The 22401-nt window shown below is 44.6% G+C and overlaps 1 protein-coding gene across 2 annotated transcripts in view; it reads right to left on the bottom strand.

The window, feature by feature from the left end:
• Window positions 1–22401, bottom strand: part of AGGF1 (angiogenic factor with G-patch and FHA domains 1) — a 37113-nt gene that overhangs the window by 7260 nt on the left and 7452 nt on the right. Inside the window, exons 3-11 of one of the 2 annotated variants that reach the window (XM_088443903.1) lie at window positions 20013–20185; window positions 17494–17625; window positions 16695–16877; window positions 16062–16131; window positions 9808–9919; window positions 9663–9714; window positions 8346–8447; window positions 6837–7002; window positions 5210–5292 (exon numbers count right to left, since the gene is read on the bottom strand). In XM_088443903.1, the coding sequence (XP_088300029.1) occupies window positions 5210–5292; window positions 6837–7002; window positions 8346–8447; window positions 9663–9714; window positions 9808–9919; window positions 16062–16131; window positions 16695–16877; window positions 17494–17625; window positions 20013–20185 (1073 nt within the window). Of the gene's footprint in view, window positions 1–5209; window positions 5293–6836; window positions 7003–8345; window positions 8448–9662; window positions 9715–9807; window positions 9920–10541; window positions 10804–16061; window positions 16132–16694; window positions 16878–17493; window positions 17626–20012; window positions 20186–22401 lie in introns of both variants that reach the window. The other variant, XM_088443902.1, reaches the window with a different exon arrangement.

Raw genomic sequence — 22401 nt, 5'->3', positions numbered from 1 at the left:
GGTTTTTTCCTGAGAAGGCCTCGTGCAAAAAAACTGGCGAGGCGGCCTGTACCAAAAAGACAGGGCGTACCCCTGGGAGACCACTTCTCGCACCCAGGCATTCGTGGTGGTATTGTGCCAGCACTGGGCGAATTGAAGAAGTCGGCCCCCCACTCTGGGGTCTCCCAGAGGGAGGCCCGTCCCATCATGCAGAAGGCTCATCTTCTTGCTTGGAAGAAGGGCGCCTAGCACTCCAGGCTTGCTTCTTTGGCTTTGAGGCGGTCTTGGTTGCGGACTGCCTCGGGAAGGACTTACCCTTTGCCTTGCCCTGAACCCGAAAGGAGTGAAAGGCCGAGCTCCGGACCTTAGCAGGTGTCGTAGCTGAAGGGAGGAAGGCTGACTTGGATTTTGCCAGGGTATCTACTATTTTGTCCAGGTCCGGACCAAATAGTAACTCTCCATTAAAAGGTAAGGCCTCCAAGCCTTTCTTTGAATCAGCGTCTGCTCTCCAAGACCTCAACCACAAGGATCTGCGAGCAGACACTGCTGCCGCCGAAACCCTAGAGGTCAGCATGCTAGCATCCAAAGATGCTTCTCCAATGTAGGAAGTGGCATCTCATCTGTCCTAACAACGCCCTCTGGACATCCGGAGCTTCATCCGTAAACGTGTCCTCCAAGGCGTTGGCCCAACTCTCAATGGCCTTGGCCACCCAGGAGATGGCCATGGACGGCCAGGCTACAGCCCCTGAGAGAGAGTAAATAGACTTTAGACAACTCTCCACCTTCCTGTCCGTAGGATCCTTCAGCGAGGATATAGACAGCAATGGCAAAGTAGCACTCCTGATGAGGCGTGTTACATGGGAATCGACCGCAGGCGGAGTTTCCTATTTCTTACAATGCGCCTCCGGAAACGGATAGTTGGACGCCAACCGCTTCTGTGGCAGGAATCGCTTACTGGGCGTCTGCCAGGCCACCGCCATGTGATCTGTCAACTGATCAGACAAGGGGAACGCTGCAGAAGTAACCTTAACTTTTTTTAAACTAGGATACCTCGACTTGGGAGCGGGTGCCTCATCCTCAATCAGAAGAATGGCCCGCACCGCCCTAACCAGAGCCCGCACATTGATGGAAGACTTAGTGTCTACCTCCTGGACTGAGGCATCTGAGGCTGAGTCATCCTGCACCTCACCATCATCCGAGGACCCCTCAGAGTCCGAAAAATGCCATAACTGTGCGTTTAGACGCCCTGGAGGGCACGTCACTGCGCAACATCGACTGAAAAGCCGAAGATGCTGCCGCCAAATCTTGGACAGTGTGGGAAAGCGCATCCACCCAGGGTGGAGGAGCTGCCACAGGAGCCTGAAACGGCACCACAGCCTGCTGCGCCACAGGGGTGGACTGTATATACATTGGCAACCCCGCATAGGGACCAACAGGCTGAGACCTCAGGGGAGTCTGCAATAATTGTGGGACACCCGGGGAATGGGGGATGGTAGGCTGGGGCAACGCCCTAGTAGGGACGGCAGTCGGGACCGACAGACGGTCCGCGATGGACACCAGCACCTGGGAAAACATCGCCCATGGTGGCTCCTCCGACATAGGAGGTTTAGACGTACCAGGGACCGCCTGGCACCGTCCGCACAGGCCGTCCTGTGACAAATCCTCCCTATCCACTCCTGCAGAACAGCGCCTGCAGGAGAACAATACCGGAGCCACGGAGTGTTCAATCTCCTCCACAGACGTGACAGACTATATAATTAAATATACAGTTATGACATAGGAAGAAAACGTGCGCACTCACCAGTGTGCTGGACAACAGCCCACAATATGGCCCTGTGTAGCACACAACTGTATGTGACAGACCTCACAAATACGTGATCTATATAAGTGAGGTCAGTAGAAACACCTTTCCCCCGCACACCTGTAGGGCTTGTAGGAGAAGGAAAGGGATAGGTATAGGCTGACAGTAAGTAGAAATTAGCACAGACAGGCAGCACTAGCAAAAGTCACAAACCATGCAGGAAGATATACTCACTGCACCTTTCCACTACAATCAACCTGCCCAGATTCAGTGTCTGGGAGGGCTATAGTGCTGTGTACACTGTCCTTTTGTAGGGGAGAGGTACACAGGGGGACCGGTCCGTGTGCTCCCTGAGAGTATCTGCGCTGCCACTGGAGAAAATGGCTGCTGGAGATCTCAGAGGAGGAGTGGCCGAGTATCTGCAGCTCAGCGACGCCAGACTACTAGCTGAAAGGCGCGCTGAGCTGAGGGGAGGAGCCACTAGACAGGGAAGGCTTCCTCCCCTGGCTAGCATATTAATCCCCGGGTTGCCGGCATCCCGCTTGCCGCGTTATTCACCCTGGTGGTCTAGTGGTCTGGCGGGGTATGCCTCCAATGGAGGGGGAGCCCGCCGCCACCGCTACCGCCCCCGATCTGTCCAATAGACCGGGGGCATGGGACTGCGTTTAAAAGGAACCCACGCACCGCCGCTAATCAGCGGTGCGCGGCTTACCTTGATCTCCCCGGCGTCTCCGGCAGCAGTCCCGGGGGAAACCAGAGTCCGGCTAGTACAGACTCTGGCTTCCCCCGCCGCGATCCCCAGTTCAGTACTGGCGTCGCGGCGCCAACAGGGAGAAGGAGCGGCAGCGTGGGCGTCTGTACAGACAGCCCATCGCTGCCGCTCTGGAGAAAAAAAACTGTAGTAAAAAAAAAAAAATTTTTTTAACGAAGTTAAAAAATAAAAAGCTTTACGGGGCTGCTCCCCCCGCAGGGTGACCAGACTCCGGCCGGGCACCAGCTTAAACTGAGGTGCCTGTGGCTCGGGGGCGGGGTATAGAGGAGGATGGACCCAAGTGCATCCTGGGAGCAGCTAAAAGCTTAAACTCCATGGTGCCCGAGGATCCAGCTATACCCCAAGGTCACCCTGTGGACCCCTATGGACCTTGAAGTAGAAACACTAGTTTTAAATCAACGTTTCCCCGGTTGGTGAATAGTTCGTTAAAGACAGGGATTAAGTAGTCCTGGTGCAATACAAAGTCCTGCACGGCTTTTTAGGTAAGAACAATTAGATAGCTGTCTGGATACTGTATTTGTAGTATAACACTTTCCCTTTCAGAAACAGCTGGGGGGGTCAATTGATGAGTAACTGAAGAGTAATTGCAGCAATCACTCCTGGCTACTCTCTCTGTATCCTGGCAGATGATATGGCTGTTCTTTTTACTCACTCTGCCCTTCACAATTCCTCTCAGCTGCCAAATTAGTACTCGAAACTGTATGCCCTTTTTAGAAGAGGGAGCTGTTTAGCTAAAAATTAGCAATTCTACTCAACTTTTATTCTGAGGTAAAAGTGCTGTCACTGCAGGGAGCCCCGCCTTCCACTGTACTTAGCCCTATTACCTCAGAATAACCTAAGTACAGTGGAAGGCGGGGCTCCCTGCAGTGACAGCACTTTTACCTCAGAATAACCTGTCACTGCAGGGAGCACTGCCTTCCACTGTACTTAGGTTATTCTGAGGTAAAAGGGGCTGTCACTGCAGGGAGCACTGCCTTCCACTGTACTTAGGTTATTCTGAGGTAAAAGGGGCCGTCACTGCAGGGAGCACTGCCTTCCACTGTACTTAGGTTATTCTGTGGTAAAAGGGGCTGTCAGTATGCTTAATTATTCTTGCTTGTGTGAGGGCAGCACAGTGTTGGTAAGGTCTATGCTGAGCACTGACACTAACAGCTGACAAGTTGAGGGAAGAAGGGTTACTGTCACTGCCTCTGCTTTATAGATTGGTGCAATCACTGCCGGACTTAGGGCTGGTTGGGGTTTGCTAGACTGGAGCAGGCACAGTCTCAGTCTTTTATTTAAATAAGTGTTAAGTGGTGTCCTGATAGTATGGCAGTGTCACTATAATGTGAGGTGATTTCTGCTATTTTGCTACAGACCTCTCTGGCAGCTGTACATCCGAAGGGAGGTCTCCTTTTTCAGTCACCACCTCTGACACCCTCCTCCAGTCTCTGGGTCAGCCTCCGGCACTTGCCGACGCCCGCAGCCCGCCTCAGCCTCCCAGCTGTCTGTCACCAGGCAGGGGGTGGAATCTGGGCGGTCCCGCCGTGATGCTGCTTCCTCCGGCAGTGTCTTCACAGCTCTCTGGCTACTCCGCACCCGGCTCTCCTTCCAGTGGCAGTCACCTAACCGGCTCTCCTTACAAACCCCACAGCGCTCTCCGATCAGCACGGCACCCGTTCCGCCTGCCTCAGGTAAGCACTACCCTGCGGGAGTCCTTATATAGTAAACGGTCGCGTGTGGGTCCTCTTCCCGCCGCTCGCACGCGCCGCTCTAGCCCACTGACCTACTGGGACAGTTTCCCCTATAAAACGGATGGTAGTATCCTGTGCCTGGCCGCGTGTCTCCCAGAGTCCATCGTCCAATGGGGGCAAACCACTACAAATTCCCTGCTTTGAGGGGTTAACATAAATAAATATACTGGAGATATATATATATATATATATATATATATATATACTGGCAGTTTTACTGCCCTACTATACATGGAATACATATAAAAATATGACTGGCACTTGTCTCAGTCCAAAGAGGTACACTTTATACACTTTGGGGGTATCACACTGGGTACACACTGACATGGCAATGCAATGTAACGATAGAGCATATCGCCATACACGCTGCACAATATATATCATTACATGCTTAATATAACAACACAGCGTCGTCCATGGCATCGTCCAATCTGATGTGCAGCACATCGGATAGGAAGATGAGACCACTCAATTAGTCAATAAATTGGGTGGATTTGGGGGTACACACTATACAACAGTCGTTGCGATCCATCACAGATTGCAAGAACGGCCAATATATCGTATATTGTATACCCATCTTAACTTCACAACAGGTTGGACCACTCAAATACGATTTAGCATACATTATATAATGTGAGCCAAAAGTATCCCTTAGAGTGGTGTTTCTATGGTTGTTTGTCTAGGGTCAGAGCACCCATTGTCTTCATTCTTTAAAACTGGAACACATTTATTCTCACATAAATCCAGTGTTTACACGTGTTAGTAAGCTGAAGGTGCAGTAGGCTAGGAAAATATGTAGAGAACATCCAAAAGGTTATCAGTAACAGAACCCAGTAATGAGAAGTCCCAGATTAATTGATAGAGGGAGACAGGTGTCAAAGTGCTATTTATTTATCCGGGAACAAGGTCATTCCCACCTCTTACCTGCAAGCCGTATTTCACTCTGATCTGCTTAAGGCCTTGTCTTCTTAATAATTCTTTCCCCTCTTTGCTTAGGATTGGACCAACTAAACATAAAAACACACATTATATATTAGCAGTGCTAAGGTTCTCCAACATATGTCTAGGATTTTTTGTTAAATATTTAGTAAAGTTATTACTCAGAACATGCAAATCACATGATTGAAATATGTGGTCCAACTTTACTACTCTTATACATTGAGGGTGCATGATGTGATCTTTTACCAGACGCAATGCTCTGTGCAGCGTCAGAGTTATTAATTCCATTCTCCAGAAAGATGAACGTTTACCCAGTTGTAAGTGCCCGATGGTATGGGGTCAGTGCTGGAGGAATATATATCACTATTGTGCCCCTCCCGGTTCTTCTAATTTGTATAGAGATTTGGCCCTTGGGGAAGAGCTAAGGTGCAGAGCGCCACTTAAAAGTGGAGACTGTACAGGACATTTATATGAATTTTAAGGATTGTATGATCAACTATTGCACAACAGGACTCCGATAGACAGATGAGTATGTATGGGAGGGGCACAATAGTGAAGTATGTCATAATAAACTCTAGTACGTATCTAGTATGTATGTAAAAATATATCAAAAGCAGCACTCCTCAAGCTGGTCAAAGAAACGGTAATATATACTATCTGATGCCCTCCAAGACATTACATTATATATTTTTTTTTTCTAGCACTTATTTTTAGAAAATCCTGCATAGTTTACTATATTGGCATTTTATAGATCAATGCTAGGACAGCCCGTTTGGCGTAAAAGTTAGCATTACTACCTTGCAGCCCTGACATAAGGAGTTCAATATTACTGACCAAGGGCATGATCTGTGTGGACTTTATAAGGAAGATTCAATTAGGCGCGGGGTATACCTCACAGCTAGTTGAACATGCTGCCCGATTCAATTAGCAGCAGGTACCCCACGCGCTAAGCCCCAGAGGGTGGATTTGAATCTGTAAGAATGCAGACTGTGCATTTTATCGCATGAGGAAACCCATTAATTCCAGCACTATGCATGGAATCTATGGGTTAGCAAGCATTAATCCATGGTTTACCACACAGGGAAGATGTGGATTAATTGAATAGCTCCGGTCGTAAAACCCGGAGTTACTCCCTGTGCGGCAAATCTCACACTCCAAAAACATATTGGCAGGTTAATTGGCTTCTGATAACAATAAAAAAAAAAAGAAGCCCAAGATTGCGTGTGTGTGAACATGCGATAGGGGATTATAGATTGCATGTGTGTGAACATGCGATAAGGGATTATAGATTGCATGTGTGTGATTATAGATTGCATGTGTGTGAACATGCGATAGGGGATTATAGATTGTAAACCCCACTGAGGTAGGTACTGATGTGATGGACTTAAATATTCTTTGTAAAGTGCTGCATAAAATGTGCACGCTATATTAATGTTAATAAATAATACTATTATAGTATTATATACATTTTCTGAATTTTAAAAGATGACCAACTTGGCTCCTGTTTAGGTGGTAGTTTGTTCACTTTGGGAAAAAGCCGGAGACCCGATGAACACAGCCCCATATTGGAAGAGAAACCATGGATAACTTTACACCAAGTACAAGGTCTTACCAGATCCTTCTTCTTTCTTATTTAGAGACAGATGTGCCCTGACTTGCCCAGGTTCACAACCAAAACAGGTTTCACTGCCAGGATGGACATGAAACGACAGGACTGTTTCCCCAAACTTGACCTCGTCCCCATGCTGCAGCACACAAGGGTCAGAGGTTGCTTTAGGCTGTAATAGAGTACGGAGCTTGTGAAATAACTATTCAGCAAGACGGCTGCACAAATTGAAATCTAGCAGTGCATTATAATCTTGGTGGCATGATTGCAAATTAGACATGTTTGGGCTGACTGCACTTAAATCTTGCACTTCCTGAGAAAAGTGGCCGTTTGATTTAAAGACGCAGCCGATGTGGAAGGAACAATAGATAGCGACGACAGTCTTTATTCTAGGAGGAGTGGGAAATGCTCTGACTTTCTCCCTTATTTCTGCATTTCCTTTTAGCCCTGACCATTGCGGAGATTTGGAGAACGCAAGTTGGTCTCTCCAGCTTCCCAAAAATCTTTTGCGTGACAAATGTGTGTAATTTTTATCTGTCCTGAGGATAATCTATTAAAGAGCTCTTTCACATGGCCTATCTTTTACATGTATGATCTATAGGAGGAGATTATTATATGTTCCAATCCCTAGGTAATACCCTGTCTTAGCATATGGGGAAGCAGACCAGAGACAAACGGCTAGTATACCATATTGCGCCATACCTCCTTTCACAAAGCACATTGCAAAGGGATCAATGATACCTGTCTACTAGGACACACATAAGAAACAACTCTGAATGAGGCCTATTAGTAAAACTGGCAAAAGAGATGACAATTTAGGGCTTTATATGTACTGCATGTGTTCATTATTATACAGCATTAATAAAATGTAATAATGTTATGCTGTGCAACATATGTAAGAACGCAAGCAGAAATTATATACATATAAGTACATAACTGACACAAATGGAAGTATGACAGTTATACATGATGATATAAAACAATTACTGAAAAGCACTCAAAAAAGCCAAGAAAATATAGAAGTATTTCTATACTTTGGATGTAGACTACAAGTGTCTAAGACTAAGTACATGTCAGAGTAAGAGGACAAGTCTTTAGAGGGCACATTTACACAGACTCTGTATAAAGAAATGAATGCATGGCTGTATCTCTGCTTTTGTCTGGAGAGAGAGCACGTGTCATTATTTCTGTACTTGTCTTATATAATGCTTTTAGAACGTCAGTTATTAAAAGTGTTAGTGGCACCTTTTTTACCATATATTTAGCAACAGTGAAAGTGCATCTAGTCCAGTGTTGGCTAACCTTGACACTCCAGCTGTTGTGGAACTATATATCCCAGCATACCCTGCCACAGTTTTAGCATGCCCTAATAGCAAAACTGTAGCAGTGCATGCTGGGTTATGTAGTTCCATAACAGCTGGAGTGTCAAGGTTAGCCAAAACTGATCTAGTCACTTGTGTGTGAAATATTACTTGGATAATTAGCAACACAAGGAAGAAAAAGCTTACCACTTACCTGCAGAATCTGATTGCCATTAATAACGGTGCCATTCTGGCTGCCTTGGTCAACAAGTACATAGCTTTGCAAATCATGGTCAAAGTAAACTTCAGCATGAAACTATTAAAGAAAAAAAATATATATACATTTTTCTTTCCAGTCCAGTAAATAAGCTCTTCCAGCTTTAAGGGGAGAATAAAATGACACGCTCGGGCACATAATTAGTGCATCATTGTACAGTGCATCTCATGGTGACACTATTGCAAATTTTTGCATATGGTAGACTATGAATTGTTCCACTATTAACTGGATGGTAACTATTGGGAGTATACAATGTTATTACATTGGTGGATTGGAGCAGTGACATGACGTGACCATGGTTCCCTGTGTATAAGGTTCTGCCCCTCCGGCTTCTCTCTGGAGGCCAATTTTCATAAGGAATCCCCCAGGCACAGATTTTTCTTTTTTAAATGGCTTTATTAACAAGAAAATTCCTATATAGAATATATACATACAATAAAAAAAAAAAGAAAAGAAAAAAAAAAACATCAAACAATATATTGTACAATGAAGGAGAGGATTGTCCAGCAACTGTTCGGGTGCCTTGAGGACTGCACTTGGTAACCTCTGCATTAGTAGAAGAAACTAGACTCTGACAAATCCAATTAAACCTTTTCCTAATGCAGATGTTCCCAAACCTGGTCCCCAAGGCACATAGAAACAGTTCAGGTTTTAGAGATATCCATGTTGAGGACAGGTGGTAAAAATCATAGGGACTGAGGTACTAATTAAGTCACCTTTGGCCAAACATGGATATCCTTAAAACCTAGACTGTTAGGGTGCCTTGAGGACAGAGTTTGGGAACTGCTGTCCTAATAGTAAGATGGCTAGCCTCAATGTCCTGCCAGCTGAACTCTGACCACCACCTTAAAACAATGCTTCCTAAGCTATATGAGTTTCCTGAAGGATACGCGGCCACACCACAATCAATGGCCTTTCTAACTAGACTGTATGCAGTAAAAGAGTAAAATGATGTTAAAATGTAGGGGGAGGGGGTTAGGGAGAGATGAGATTGTATGCAGTAGAGAAGTTTGGTTAAAATGGGATGGATGAGATATAGATTAGTCAGTGGGAAGGGGCCAGCACCCTTAGTCAACAGGAAAATACTGTACCTGCAGCCCTCATGGGCCGCAGTCTACTAGAATTCGCGGCGGGGTGTAGGCAGCGGCAGAATGTAAAGGTTCTGAAATGTTGGAACTATTCCAGTTGTTACTTGTTATTGGTCATCCCATTAGTGCCAATAAACCCCCATATGTAGCTTTAAAATGTACTCACCTTACTGACGCTGACCTCCGGAATACGAATTGTATGCCCCATGTCCTTTTCCCTAGACAATAAAATAAACTCTTAAATTTTCAATTAAGGACCAAGCAGTTGCCAGTATATACACCATCTACCATATGTACTAAGCTGCACCTACCTCCCGATGGTGGCATTTTTCACTGCGGTTATTATAAAGAGAGATCCTTTCTGTAGCACTGGTGACCGGACAACTATAACCCGAATGCAAGGAGGCCAGATCCGCTCTGTGTCTGCACAGTAAGCCAATTAACAGGTCACGATCATCAACAGCATTTACATTACAGAAAATATTTATAATAAAAGATATTTACTATTTTATAGGTAAATTGAAGACCGATGTGAAAGACAATATAAAATCAATAACAGAGGATTATTTCTACGATTCCTGTAAATGGAAAGTTATTGGAAATACTACTGGCCAACACAACACTTTCTGGACCAACACCTATTAGGAAAAATGCAGCCTACGAAAACACTAGGAGTTAGTTCCATCACTGATGCAAAATCCAACGGTGTAGCAAAAGTTCTTGTCGCGCTTAACATTTTATATATTCTAAAGTCTGTATTCCTTAACAACGGAAAGGACTCTTGAGGCTCTTAATGTTCACGAGCCAGAATTCCACCCTAAAGACGATGTATGAGTCTGTGAAACCCATATTTAGTCAATAGGGATTTATATATCCAATACTAGAGCTATAATTGGTCTCCAAAACATATACAGAAAAGGATCTCTTAGAACTAAATATGAAAAGTCTGCGATTATATATTTTTGTGGCACAAACAGTAAAGGCATCATTAAAAAGAAAACTACACTCCTCCCTCTTTGTGAACTCTAAGTGGAACCAAGATCACCTTCAGTGTCAGAGTTGTGAGTAGAAGCATTGTCTGCACTGGACATGTCTTCATCACTGGATGTCTTGTCAGAGTCACTGAGCTCTCCCTCCTCTGGCTCACTGTCCTCTAAGGAGGAGGAACTGTCTCTGGTGCTGAAGTCTGCACAGTGACTGCTCAGCTTGGGCTTCTTGTTTCCACTGGCAAACTCTTCCCTTTCATATGGACACTCTGTATCATGAGCTGCACTAAAGGAAGATGATGTTCTCATCTCCTCTGAAGCCTTGGAAAAAATTGGGACAACACTCAGGAGATAGAAATACAGAGATAATGGTCACATTAAACCAACGGCTTGCAAGAAAGTTGAGCTTTCCCAGAACATGACATGGCCACTAAGGGACCGTCTACAATACATGTCGGTATGTATGTCGGTATGTATATGTGTATATATATATATATTACATACACACCCACACACATACACACTACAGGCTTCCTCTACAGAGCAATATAGGGAGACTGAATTCTCAGCGATTTCTGCAAAGTACCATCAAAACACAGTGCGGACACGGAACGTCAGCACCTTGTGGAAAGAGTCGTCATCAGTTTTCACCCCCCATAGGAGGTACAAAAGAAAGTAAGAATTCACCTCTAAATCTGATTAAAGTAAAGATAAAATATCCTGGGACTATTACAAAATGACTTTTCATAATGTAAGAACATGTATTTTATCTTTATTGACCCATAAAAGAGAAGGGTCATGTTGTTTTGAAGAGAACTAGTTTCAATACAGAATACATATATGGAAATAATCTGATTACTATGCTGTATGTTTTATACAGTATTTAGAAAATAGTCTGTAATGTGCAATGGTGGGAAAAAAAAAAAAAAAAATTCTATATGTGTAGAGTTACAAAAACAAACAAAACAATACGCTAGCTAACTCTGAATTAGCCTAGGGAGGAGAAGGACTGGAGGGTAGCTTTTTTGTTGTTGCAGCAATGAAGGTCTTTAGGTAAGTTTCAGTTGACAGGTGAATTGTGCCATTTAGGGGCATTTACGCTACAGTTCTTACAAAATGTGAATCCTTTTTTACATCCACTTCTGCAATACTTTTTTTACCCACTTAAGGTGCGTACACACTGGGCGATTTTACTGAGCGATTGTAATCATGCTCAGTGAACATGCAGGCCAATCTGCCGATAACGACAGATAGACCATGTTCTGGAATGAAGGAGGGTGCCTACACTGAACGGACTGATCGTTCAGTGCAGGCACTACGGGGGAACAGGAACAATGGTACGATTACGATGTCGTAATGTCTTTCCTGATTGCCCAGTGTGTACGCTCCTTTATTGTGATAACATTTTATTCAAGTCTCTAGGAGCCCATATTCAATTCACCACAATGTTCGACTGCGCACATGGCAGTGGTACAGGTTGAGTCTCCCATATCCTAAATGCTTGGGATCAGAAGCATTTCGGATTATTTCAGATTTTGAAATATTTGCATAGGGATCCCTTTAAGATGCTGTGGGGATCCCTATAATATGCAGCATGAGTAGGTGGAGCTGGATCTGTCACCTGTCAGGGTGGAGGCGAGTACTAGAGAGATCACCCGGCAGCTGCAGGGAACCAAGAAATGGCAGAGGGACCGGGGGTGAGGCACCAGATGAGCACCGGACAGCCTCGAGAAAGCCCGGCAGGGTCAGCAAGTAGGGTAATATGTATGAGGGGCAGTCTTGGGAACGCTACCTGACCGGTCACATGACGTCAGTGTCATGTGATGTCAGCTCGAAATGGGGTTTTTTTTGGTGAAAATTTTGTTTTTTTAGAATGACAGATACTAGAGACTCGACTAGGTTTGTGATCCCGAGTTGCCGTCGTTCTTGTGGCACTTTACGACTATGGGCCACAAGTGAGTCGCACCCCTTAGTATCTCATCATCTACAATCCAAGGATGATGGATGATCAATTTTTGCATGTTTTAAAAGTGCACATGGAAATAAACAGTTTAGGTGTCTGGTACCAAGGATAAAGGTTCAAACAACTGGACATCCCCTTCTACCCAGAGCGTTTATTATAAGTTTTATTATTGCATTTATGTACATGTGTATGTATAGTATAACCTGGAAGGTACATATTCTTAAATGTTGTCGGGGGTGACTCGCACTCCTATTTTAATGTACCTTTGCCTTTCAGGAAATGTGTCTTTATGCATTCAGCAAGCCAGGTCACACATGACGATGTTGTGACTGTGGGAAGTCCCAGGGATAGGTCAAATAAATCAAAAGTGAGTCACCGCAAGGCCAGCAGGGTCTAAAAGGTGCAGTCACAGAGCCCATGAGATTGGCTGGTGTTGGATGTAACCTGGTCAGTGCAGTCACAAGGAATGGACGCAGGAAGGACAGGCCACAAGTAAATCATGAAGCTTCCGCAGATGACGCTACCTTGTGCAGATGCTATAAGCAGGGAGACTGAGCTTAGAACTTACCAGGTGAGTAACGGTGCCAAAATTGCGCATCAAAGTGACTGCGAATAGATACTGGCGAGTTTGGCTGAAGCTGTGTTGCACGCAAGTCTGTTTTTAGGATGGCTCCTGCATATGATCTGGAGCTGAGCGCATAAGTCTACAAGCAATCAGTTGAGAGCAATGCAGTCGCCCCGTGAAGAATAACTGAGTGGTGATGGGCGTACACAGATATACGCCTGTTTTCAGGTGGATCTCAAGCACCGGGAAGAGGGCTGCTGCAATTGCTCGCAGATCATGACAGCGGCTGTGAAGCAAAGCATGCGAGCAGGGGAGGCGTGGTCACATAGATGCGCACAACTCCGCATACAGGCAAACATATGCATTTAGTTCAATACACGCACATGGAAGTGCAATTATAGCCGACTCATGTGCAGCTCCGCCCCTTTGGCTTCCCTTCTTACTTACACTTACCATCTCTTAAGCTGGGTACACACTTGTCCAATCTTCAGGAGATCCAAATCTTCCCGACATTAGACAAGTGTGTACCCACTGCAGACAGATCCGCAGACCAAAACCTGGTCGCCTGTCGGGTCTCCTGGTTTTTAAACATGCTTAAAAACTAGGACACCCGACCGCCGACCAGGCTACCAATATTGTAGTGTGTAGACTGCGGAGACCAAAGCTGACGGAGCAGCGTGTCAGCAGTGCGGGATCCAGCTTTGTCCACCACTGCTGCTGGACGCGGCAGTGGTGGGATGCGGCGGGCGTGGCACGGGAGGTGGCTCACTTTACAGAGTTCGGCAGCGGGCGTCAGCGCTGCTTCTTATTTAAAAATGGCATTGCAGCTCCATTTTTGAAATTCAAGATGGCCGCGGCGAGCCATCGTGAGGCAGCAGGTGTCAGTCCAACAGCGGAGGAGGAGCGAAGAAGAGCTCTGAAATATCGAAGACACCATGGAAGTACTGGGGGAGGCTGCGGCCATGAAAGAGAGCTTAAAGGCCGCCACCCCCCCTAAAGTGAAGTTGCAGCAAAATAAATGATTAAAACATTTGGTGTTATGTTTTTATTTCACTATTTCTTTTACAGGGGTACTATAGGTACCAGTGGGCCCTTAATGCCCCACCTGCTGGTACTTGTGGTTCTCCAAGTATCAGCATGCGGGGGAGGTTTACTGGTATCTGTAGTTCCACCTCTGAAACACAATATTACACTTTAATAATGGACTATCAACTCAGCACCCACAGCCCAGGGGTGCCGGGGATAGCCCCAGGCTTCAGCCCTGCAGAACAGCGACCCCTTTATTGGGTGGGTCCCCACTTCCCCAGGAATCACTGGGCTGGGATGACTAGTTAAGGGGAACTAATGCTTTGGCCGCGGGACCCTGGCAAGTGTACACACAGGACGATATGCTCCATGAGCAATACCGTTCACTGTTGCCCCGGGTGTGGATTGAAAGATCTACAGTAAAATGGTAGAGAGACACCAGATGATAGACACACAATAGGTCGACAGGGACAAAAGGTCGACACATTTTTTTTTTCTAACCCAAATCTTCACCCTACCTCCTGGTGCCTAACCTGAACAAAAAAAAAAAAGAAAAAGTGTCAACCATTTTTGTGTCAACCGTTCGACCATTTGTATCCGTCTACCTTCTTACATGTCTACCTTTAGTGTGTTGACCTGTGGTCCCTGTCGACCTTTTGTCTGTCTAACATCTGGTGTCTATCTGGACATTGGGCCTGATTCAGAGCTGAACGCTCTGACCAGAGCGCTCGCTCTGAATCAGGGCCCTCCTACCTTTTTTTGGAGCGTCCTCATGGACGCTCGCATAGCTGTGGGTTACCACCCACAGCTATAGCGAGCGTCCATGATGATGGTCGCGATGGTCTTGACCATCGCGACCATCGGGCTTGCGACGGAGACCCTGCGGTAGGGTCTCGCTGCCGCAAGCCCTGGAGTGATTTTGGCTCTATCAGAGTCAAAATCACTCCCACTGACATCACTAGTGATGTCAGTGGGGCCGGCTTGAGACAGTAGGCGTTCCCATGGGAACGCCTCCGTCTGGCAGGCACGCCCCCGGCACGCCCACCAAAGGGGGCGTGCTGTCAATCAACATCGACAGCACGCCCCCTTTGGTGCGAGACCCGGAGCGATGGTGATCCCGCCGCTCGCCGGGTCTCGTGCATGCGCACGACGGAGCTCCCTCCGTCGTGCGCATGCGCAGTGGGGAACATCGACCCGCTTGCGAGCGTCATGCCGCTCGCGAGCGGGTCTGAATGACCCCCATTGTCTACCTTTTTACTGTAGCTCTATCAACAGGATACCGTTCAGTGAAGTCACCAGGTGCATCCCCGAAATTGCAGGATCTGGCGGTATCGTCAGATTGGCCTGAAAGTACGGCTGATGAAAGATATAGTTAACGATACGCGGAAGTGCAGATCATTAACGAGGTCTTGCATACACATGAAACGATATTAAACGATAACGATATCGTTCTATGTGTATGCATCTTTAGACAGGCAAATACTACACTTCCGATTTACTGTGCAATTTGCCCTTATTGGGAATAGCTGAGCTGATGCTACCTTCACGGCAGCATTTCCATCTCAGGGGGGCTGGGAGCCCTCGGAATATGCCCACAAACCATAGATGATGAGGCTACAGCAATGGTAGGTGCTGTCTAGATACATTCTAGTAGAGTTTCTAAAAATTAATTATAAGTAGGATAGCATATCTATTTGATTTAATCACTTAGAAAAAGCAATGTTAAATAGTCTCTTACACACTTGGGAAAGCAAAAGCTGTCTTAGTCTGTGTAAAATATCACTAGGACAAAACTATACGAGAATAGAATTTAAAAAATAAAACTATTCAGGTCATCGCACCGCTGACGCTGTGAGTCATCAGGCCCCCCCCCCCCCCCGACTAACATAAAGCAGCAGCAATGGAGGTGAGATTTTCCTCATTTTAAAATTCTGTAGTGCTTAGAATGACATGTCCTCAGTACGGGATGGCTTCATTTCCACAGGGGAATACAAATCTAGTAATTCAAAAACAGTTAAACGCTACCTTTGTGAGATGATGTGCATCCATAAGGAGAAATCCTCAAGCTAGCCATATTTTCTGTTAAGTTTTGCACCTAAAGACAGGATGAAGTGTCAGCAGTGTGGTGCTAGGTGACAAAATGGACATTTAGGTGGTCCAGGGCTGCAAGTGGGCACAGACTTTCCTCATTCAAACCCTGTGTGGTGACAATTATGACCTTGGTAAAGAAATAACTTGATATTGTGGTGTAGGGATTACTATATATTCTGATATACTCCATTAGTACAGAAATATACTTTAACATACAGACTTGCAGTTTAAAACTGGTCTTAAATGTATCAGAGCACACAACAAGCAAAAAACAAAGATAGGATATGTTGCAGCAACATAGCCTGTATAAAGTGATCTCTAAGCCACTAGGTCATCAAACGAGATCGAGAGCGATATTAAAAGTTCACTACAACTATTTTAATACTGGGAAAGCTTAACTTTCATTGCACAAAAAAAGAATTATGAATAACATCAGAAACTATGCCAACATGAGGGCTGTCACACAGGCTGAGACGTACAACCAAGATCACACAGGAACACAAACATCACACACTGTCACGCGCTTACAGACAAGCAGCTCCGTAACCAATAAAGATTGTGACTAACTTTGCCATCCACCTGTGCCCCAGTTGGCTCCCGTTTCTTCTTCTTCACCCGTTTCTCCTTGGTTGCCTGAACGTGTGTGTCCAAGGACTGGAGGTCCACTCGTGAATGAAACTGGTAGCGACCACTCTCCACGTCACAATAGTAATAAATACCCATTGACGGATCATAATATAGTTGGGACTCCTTGTTGCGGAAGAAAAATACAAGTCAAAATTGTTTGACCACTTTAAAATAAAAGGTTATTGCTGCCAATTTGCCTTTTTCACAGGGAACGACTTAGGTGTGGGTATACGCAAGTTATTTAATAACAGTATTTTTCATAACCGATAGGAACTTCCTTTTCATTGAATAGTGGATTATTTTATATACATTATATAAAGGTCAGAAACCGCATCTGTTATTTCCAGTTTTTTTCCATAGACCCCTGGGCAACATCTTTACTATAGATTTCAAAGCAAATGGGGTACCGCCATAAGCTAGAAGGGTGATGGGCGATCAAGAAGTGATTTAAGTGGCCAATTATCGCATGACTAGTAAGGGACATGATTAGGCATAAGGCGGTAACACCAAATCCAGAATGCCCATTGCTTAAACATTTTATCACTAGCAGCAATTTGGTTGGTGAGAAAAAGAAGTCACATTTTGCGCAGAACAATTGAGGTTACATACTGTAGCTTGACCACAGCAACGTTTCAGTCCACAATACAATGAGCACTGATTGACCCAATACCAATTAATAAGTTCAAAAGGAATTTACAATTACAGATGACAAGAGCTTACATAGTTTAAAAACACATACCGAATCATAGTAAAACCCAGTACTGTGGTCATAATACATCCCAGTGTTTTCATCATAGGTAAATCCAGTCTGAGACAAGGCTGCTTCTGCCGTAGCCCTCAAGCTTTCAGCAAGCGAGGTTCCTCCCACTTCCTTCAAAGGTAAAAGTAAAATCAAAGATGAGTTTATCTCACTATTAAATCTCAAGACCGATATTTTTATCTTCACCCACTCATAACCACTGTTTGGTAACTGTAGCCTAGAAAACAAAAATATCCTTTTGCCCTCAGAAGGTCTCACTGAAAAAGCGAAATATACTTAAGAATCTTCCTGGAATGATGGAAATATCTTCTGAAAGCACGACACAGGTCTGAGACAGAAAACCACAGGAAGCCACCTGCTCACCGACGTAGGGACTCAGATGTGGAGGCTAATGCACTAGCAGCTGGGATTTTGTACACAGCTGCCGTGCCAAAATATGCTAAAGCTACACGTGCCTGGAAATGTATTGAGACGGCAACCGGCAGCCTCGCAGTTCCAAGCAAGTGCGTAGAAATAATCAGTGGCGGTCACAGATACTTCGATAACTGAGTAACCCTAAGGATGCGCAGGATGGCTGTGGAAATGGAGACGCTGGCGCCATATTTTTTGCATACGGAATCGCAGATACATGCCACGAAAATGGTTACGACTAGCCCACAATTTTAGTATCAAAACTTTAAAAGGATTGGGGAAAAAAAAGGAAAGAATGGGGTCGCAACAAAGGTACATTTTTGCAGCCACAATGTCCAGGAATGATGACGTTTGTCCATGCAAGATGACGTTTTGCCTCTTTCTGAGTTCTGTTTTTTTGGAGGGAAAAATACGAACTCAGCATGCAAAATCCAAGCCTGCACATCCCTACTACAGGTTGAGTCCCCCATATCCAAATATTCCGAAATACGGAAATTCTTTGGCATGACTGAGATAATGAAACCTTTGTTTTTTGATGGTTCAATGTACACAAATTTTGTCTAAAAGGCACAAATTATTAAAGATATTGTATAAAAGGACCCATAGGCTGTGTGTATAGGGTGTATATGAAACATAAATGAATTTCATTTCTGTACACAAACTTTGTTTGAGCCACAAAATTATTGAAAATATTGTATAAAATGACCTGCAGGCTGTGTGTATAAGGTGTATATAACACATAAATGCATTCTGTGTGTATATTTGGGTCCTATTCCCAAGATATATCATTATGATATGCAAATATTCCAAAATACGGAATATTCCGTTATCCAAAATACCCGTCCCAAGCATTTTGGATATCAGAGAGTAAACCTGTATATACAGCCCCAATGCAGTGCTACTCTAATGCTATAAGTCAAAGACCAATATATTCAACAACGAAAAAAAGGAAGCATTTTATTGGATGCACACCAAACCAATTACTATATTAAAAAATATATTTTATTGATATTCATTTAAAAAATAAAAAAAATTATATATCTATAAAATATCTATAGAAGAATCTTCCGGCTACTGTTCTTTTATCATGGTATGGCACAGTTTTTACAGGGTATAAGCAACATCGCTTTTTTTCATTGTTACATTAGTATCCTTATCCAGTGAACTTAAGCAGATAGTTATTATGTTTCTAATCTCACACTGTAATGTGTCAGTAGTGAGTAACAGGTTGGATGCATTTAATTATATTATTTGGAATAGTGACTTTAATGTCTGATATCATAAATCTAGATCAAGTACAATATGTATTTTACGGGATTTACTCTCCAAAAAATAAGGATTATATGCCGCATATAGATCTATCCAAGCTGTGTGGACATCAGTAATAAACACTATTATTGTTCAATTTATATATAGAGTAAGTTTAATTCTTTACATTTTCAATGAGGCAATCTTCCTTTATTTCCAACCTGCTATTCAGTCTCTCCTGGCCGCATCCATTACTGGTCGTCGTTATCGGGAGACTCCCGCTATATGCTCTCCCCGCTATTGGGTTACTATCTAGTCCAAGTTGCATAAATCCGTATTAATTACACTCACAACAGTTGTCATACATACATATCGTCATTACACTGTATGCAATGACGATATGACTGTACATTACTATATATTTTAAATGTGTATCAATAAAATATCATTTTTAATATAGTAATTGGTTTGGTGTGCACCCATTAAAATGCTTCCTTTTCTTCGTTATTGAATATATTGGCCCCTGTTAATCATTTGCAAATAAATCCTCACTAAAACAGTTACTGCATTTGATCGCAAATCAATCCCCACGCGTGTGCATTGCAGCTACCAAGCCACAAATAATCGCTCAACTGCGTGATCATCAAAACAGCTTCCACATCTGACTCCGGTCCACAGTCAGGATTATGCAGGCATATGGGGTTTTCAGAACCGAAGTCCCCGGCAATAGGCAGGAAGCACTGAACACTTTGCTGCCCTAAAATCCCTATTTTACTATACTGCAGTATCATCTTTTCTCTCTTTTTGGCATGTTATGGCAGCAGTTTCAGAGGTCATACCAGAGCGGACTGAGCATAATTCTTTGCTTCTTCCTCACACTGACTGTTCTGGTCGCTTATGAGCTCCGGTGGGTCGGTCACAGGCTTTGCCGTTACCTCAGGTGGGCCACTGCCATTGCTAGCCTCCACCTCGCAGGAGTTTGCGTAGTAGGAATAATAGTTGGAGTAGTAATCTGGAAGAGGACATTAACAACAGGTGAACAATTTAGAATGTCTGGTGGTGTTTTAAAATGCACCCGTCCTCTGCTTACAGCGGAGGCAGCCGTGTTGTGGCCTGAGCCCCGTATACAGAAAAACATGAAGCAGCCTATAAATTCACTAGGCGATATTAAACTGGAAACATGTAAAGGTTTTAAGGGCTGATGCAGAGTTGAACACAAGATGCCATAATTTCTCCCGCATTGCATGATGGAGTTACACACATCTATGCAACTACATCACCATTATCTGTCTGCTTGGTCTGATACCTGTCGCCATCACTGAGCACCTGCACTATTCTAATTATTATCATTTATTTATATGGCGCCACAAGTGTTCCGCAGCGCCTTACAAAGTACATAAACAAGTTGCAGACAAGTGACTTACAGTACAATACAATACAGGACATGGATAATATATATTGCTACATCAGCGACCATAACTCCCAGATAAGCAACAGAGCATAAGCAACCAAGTGTTAGGTGCCCTAGTGGGGAGTAAGAAGTAGATGACACTATAGTAAGGAGAAGCACAAGAGGGTAGATGGTCCTGCTCGTGTGAGCTTACATTCTAAAAGGGAGGGGAAGACAAACAGGGGTGACACAGATGGGGTAGACGGGGAGAAAGGAGCATGTAGCAGGGAGTTAGAATGATAGCTGGAAAGCATTGATGAAGTAGTGGGTCTTGAGAGCCCGTTTGAAGGATTGCAAAGAGGTGGAGAGTCTGATGGGGAGTGGGAGAGAGTTGCAGAGGTGGGGAGCAGTGCGGGCAAAATCTTGGGAGGAAGTAATCAGCTGGCATGAAAGGCGGCGTGTATTAGTTGAACGAAGAGAACGGAGATGAGATCAGAGATGTATATGGGAGAAGATTGGGTGAGGGCTTTGTAAGCCCTCACTAAATTCTGCCTATGTGCCAATGGCCCGTTACCATCCAATTACACAAGTGGGGATACATCGGAGTTGCATGTGACTCTGCATCGCCCATAGTTGCGTACGCTCAGCTATGGAGCATGCACAGAGAGAAATACAATTGCAAATTATGTCTGCAAAACTGCGCTCAATTCTGCATCAGCCCCTTACTGTTTCTTAAAAATGACCCTTTAAACACTATTTTAACATTTTGCAGATTATAAGACACAGCCAGATATTAGATGGGGGAAAAATGTAAGTCAAAGGTGTTGGTAAAGAAAATTACCTTATGACCAGCTCTCATTAACATAGAAATACATCCAAAGAGGCACAGACACACGTGCACATTCGGGGGCTAATTCGGAGTTGCAAGCTAAAGCTGGGAACACACTTGTCCAATTCTCATCCAATCTGACCTCATTGGTAGAGAGTGTATGCTCACACATCCTCTGCAGTCATCCAATCCTGGTCGTCTGGTCTCGTCAAAAGATTTTTAACCCTGATGAAAAATCATGAGACCAGATCGCCAATCACCCGACCAATATAGGATGGCAGCCGGTCTGCCTAAGATTGGGAGAATGTGACAATACTTTCAGCAGATGCAGATTGGAGATCTGCAGCAAAACTGGACTGGTGTATCCGCATAGATCTGTGACCTAGGTCTTCAGTAGGATGGCATCTACAGTCTGATCAGATAAGTGTATACCCAGCTTAAGTGGCTGTAGTTGTGAGCAGACGCAGAAGTCTAATTTACTATCTCCCCAGGACATATGTGATGGGCGCTCCGTCCGGCACTTTCCTTACACCACCCAGCACCCACGACCGGTCGGACTTCAAGTACTGCATGGAACCGCCCACGCCAGAAAGAGGATCCCGGTTGCCCCCTCCACTGGCAGAGAATTTACAGCACATGGCTCCTCCACCTTGACCCTGGCCAGCAGAAAGTTCACAGCACACGGACAGACAGAGCCTGTCCCACAGCAGGGTGAGGACGAGGACGGAGCTTTGGTAATTACAGGCTGCACACTTCATCTAGGGGTCCGGTATGCACTTCACTCCTCCTGCTACATCACAGCTGCCAGGCATTAAGACATTTCTGGGGAAAGCACTGTATAATATGCAAATGTAATTATCCGTAATGCGGGTGTTCATACAAGCAGAAACCAGTGCCACCCATTGATTATACTACTGCCACTGGAACATTCATCATTATTATTAGCGCTGGCACCAAACCAATGCTAGGTGCAAGAAATCCATCTGAGACCGGATTCCCTTCCCTGTAT

Source organism: Taudactylus pleione, unplaced genomic scaffold, assembly GCF_031769625.1.
Source record: "Taudactylus pleione unplaced genomic scaffold, aTauple2 ptg000336l, whole genome shotgun sequence".
NCBI lineage: Eukaryota > Metazoa > Chordata > Amphibia > Anura > Myobatrachidae > Taudactylus > Taudactylus pleione.
Note: the sequence above shows the minus strand (reverse complement) of the source record. Positions and strands in the feature narration are given on the sequence as shown.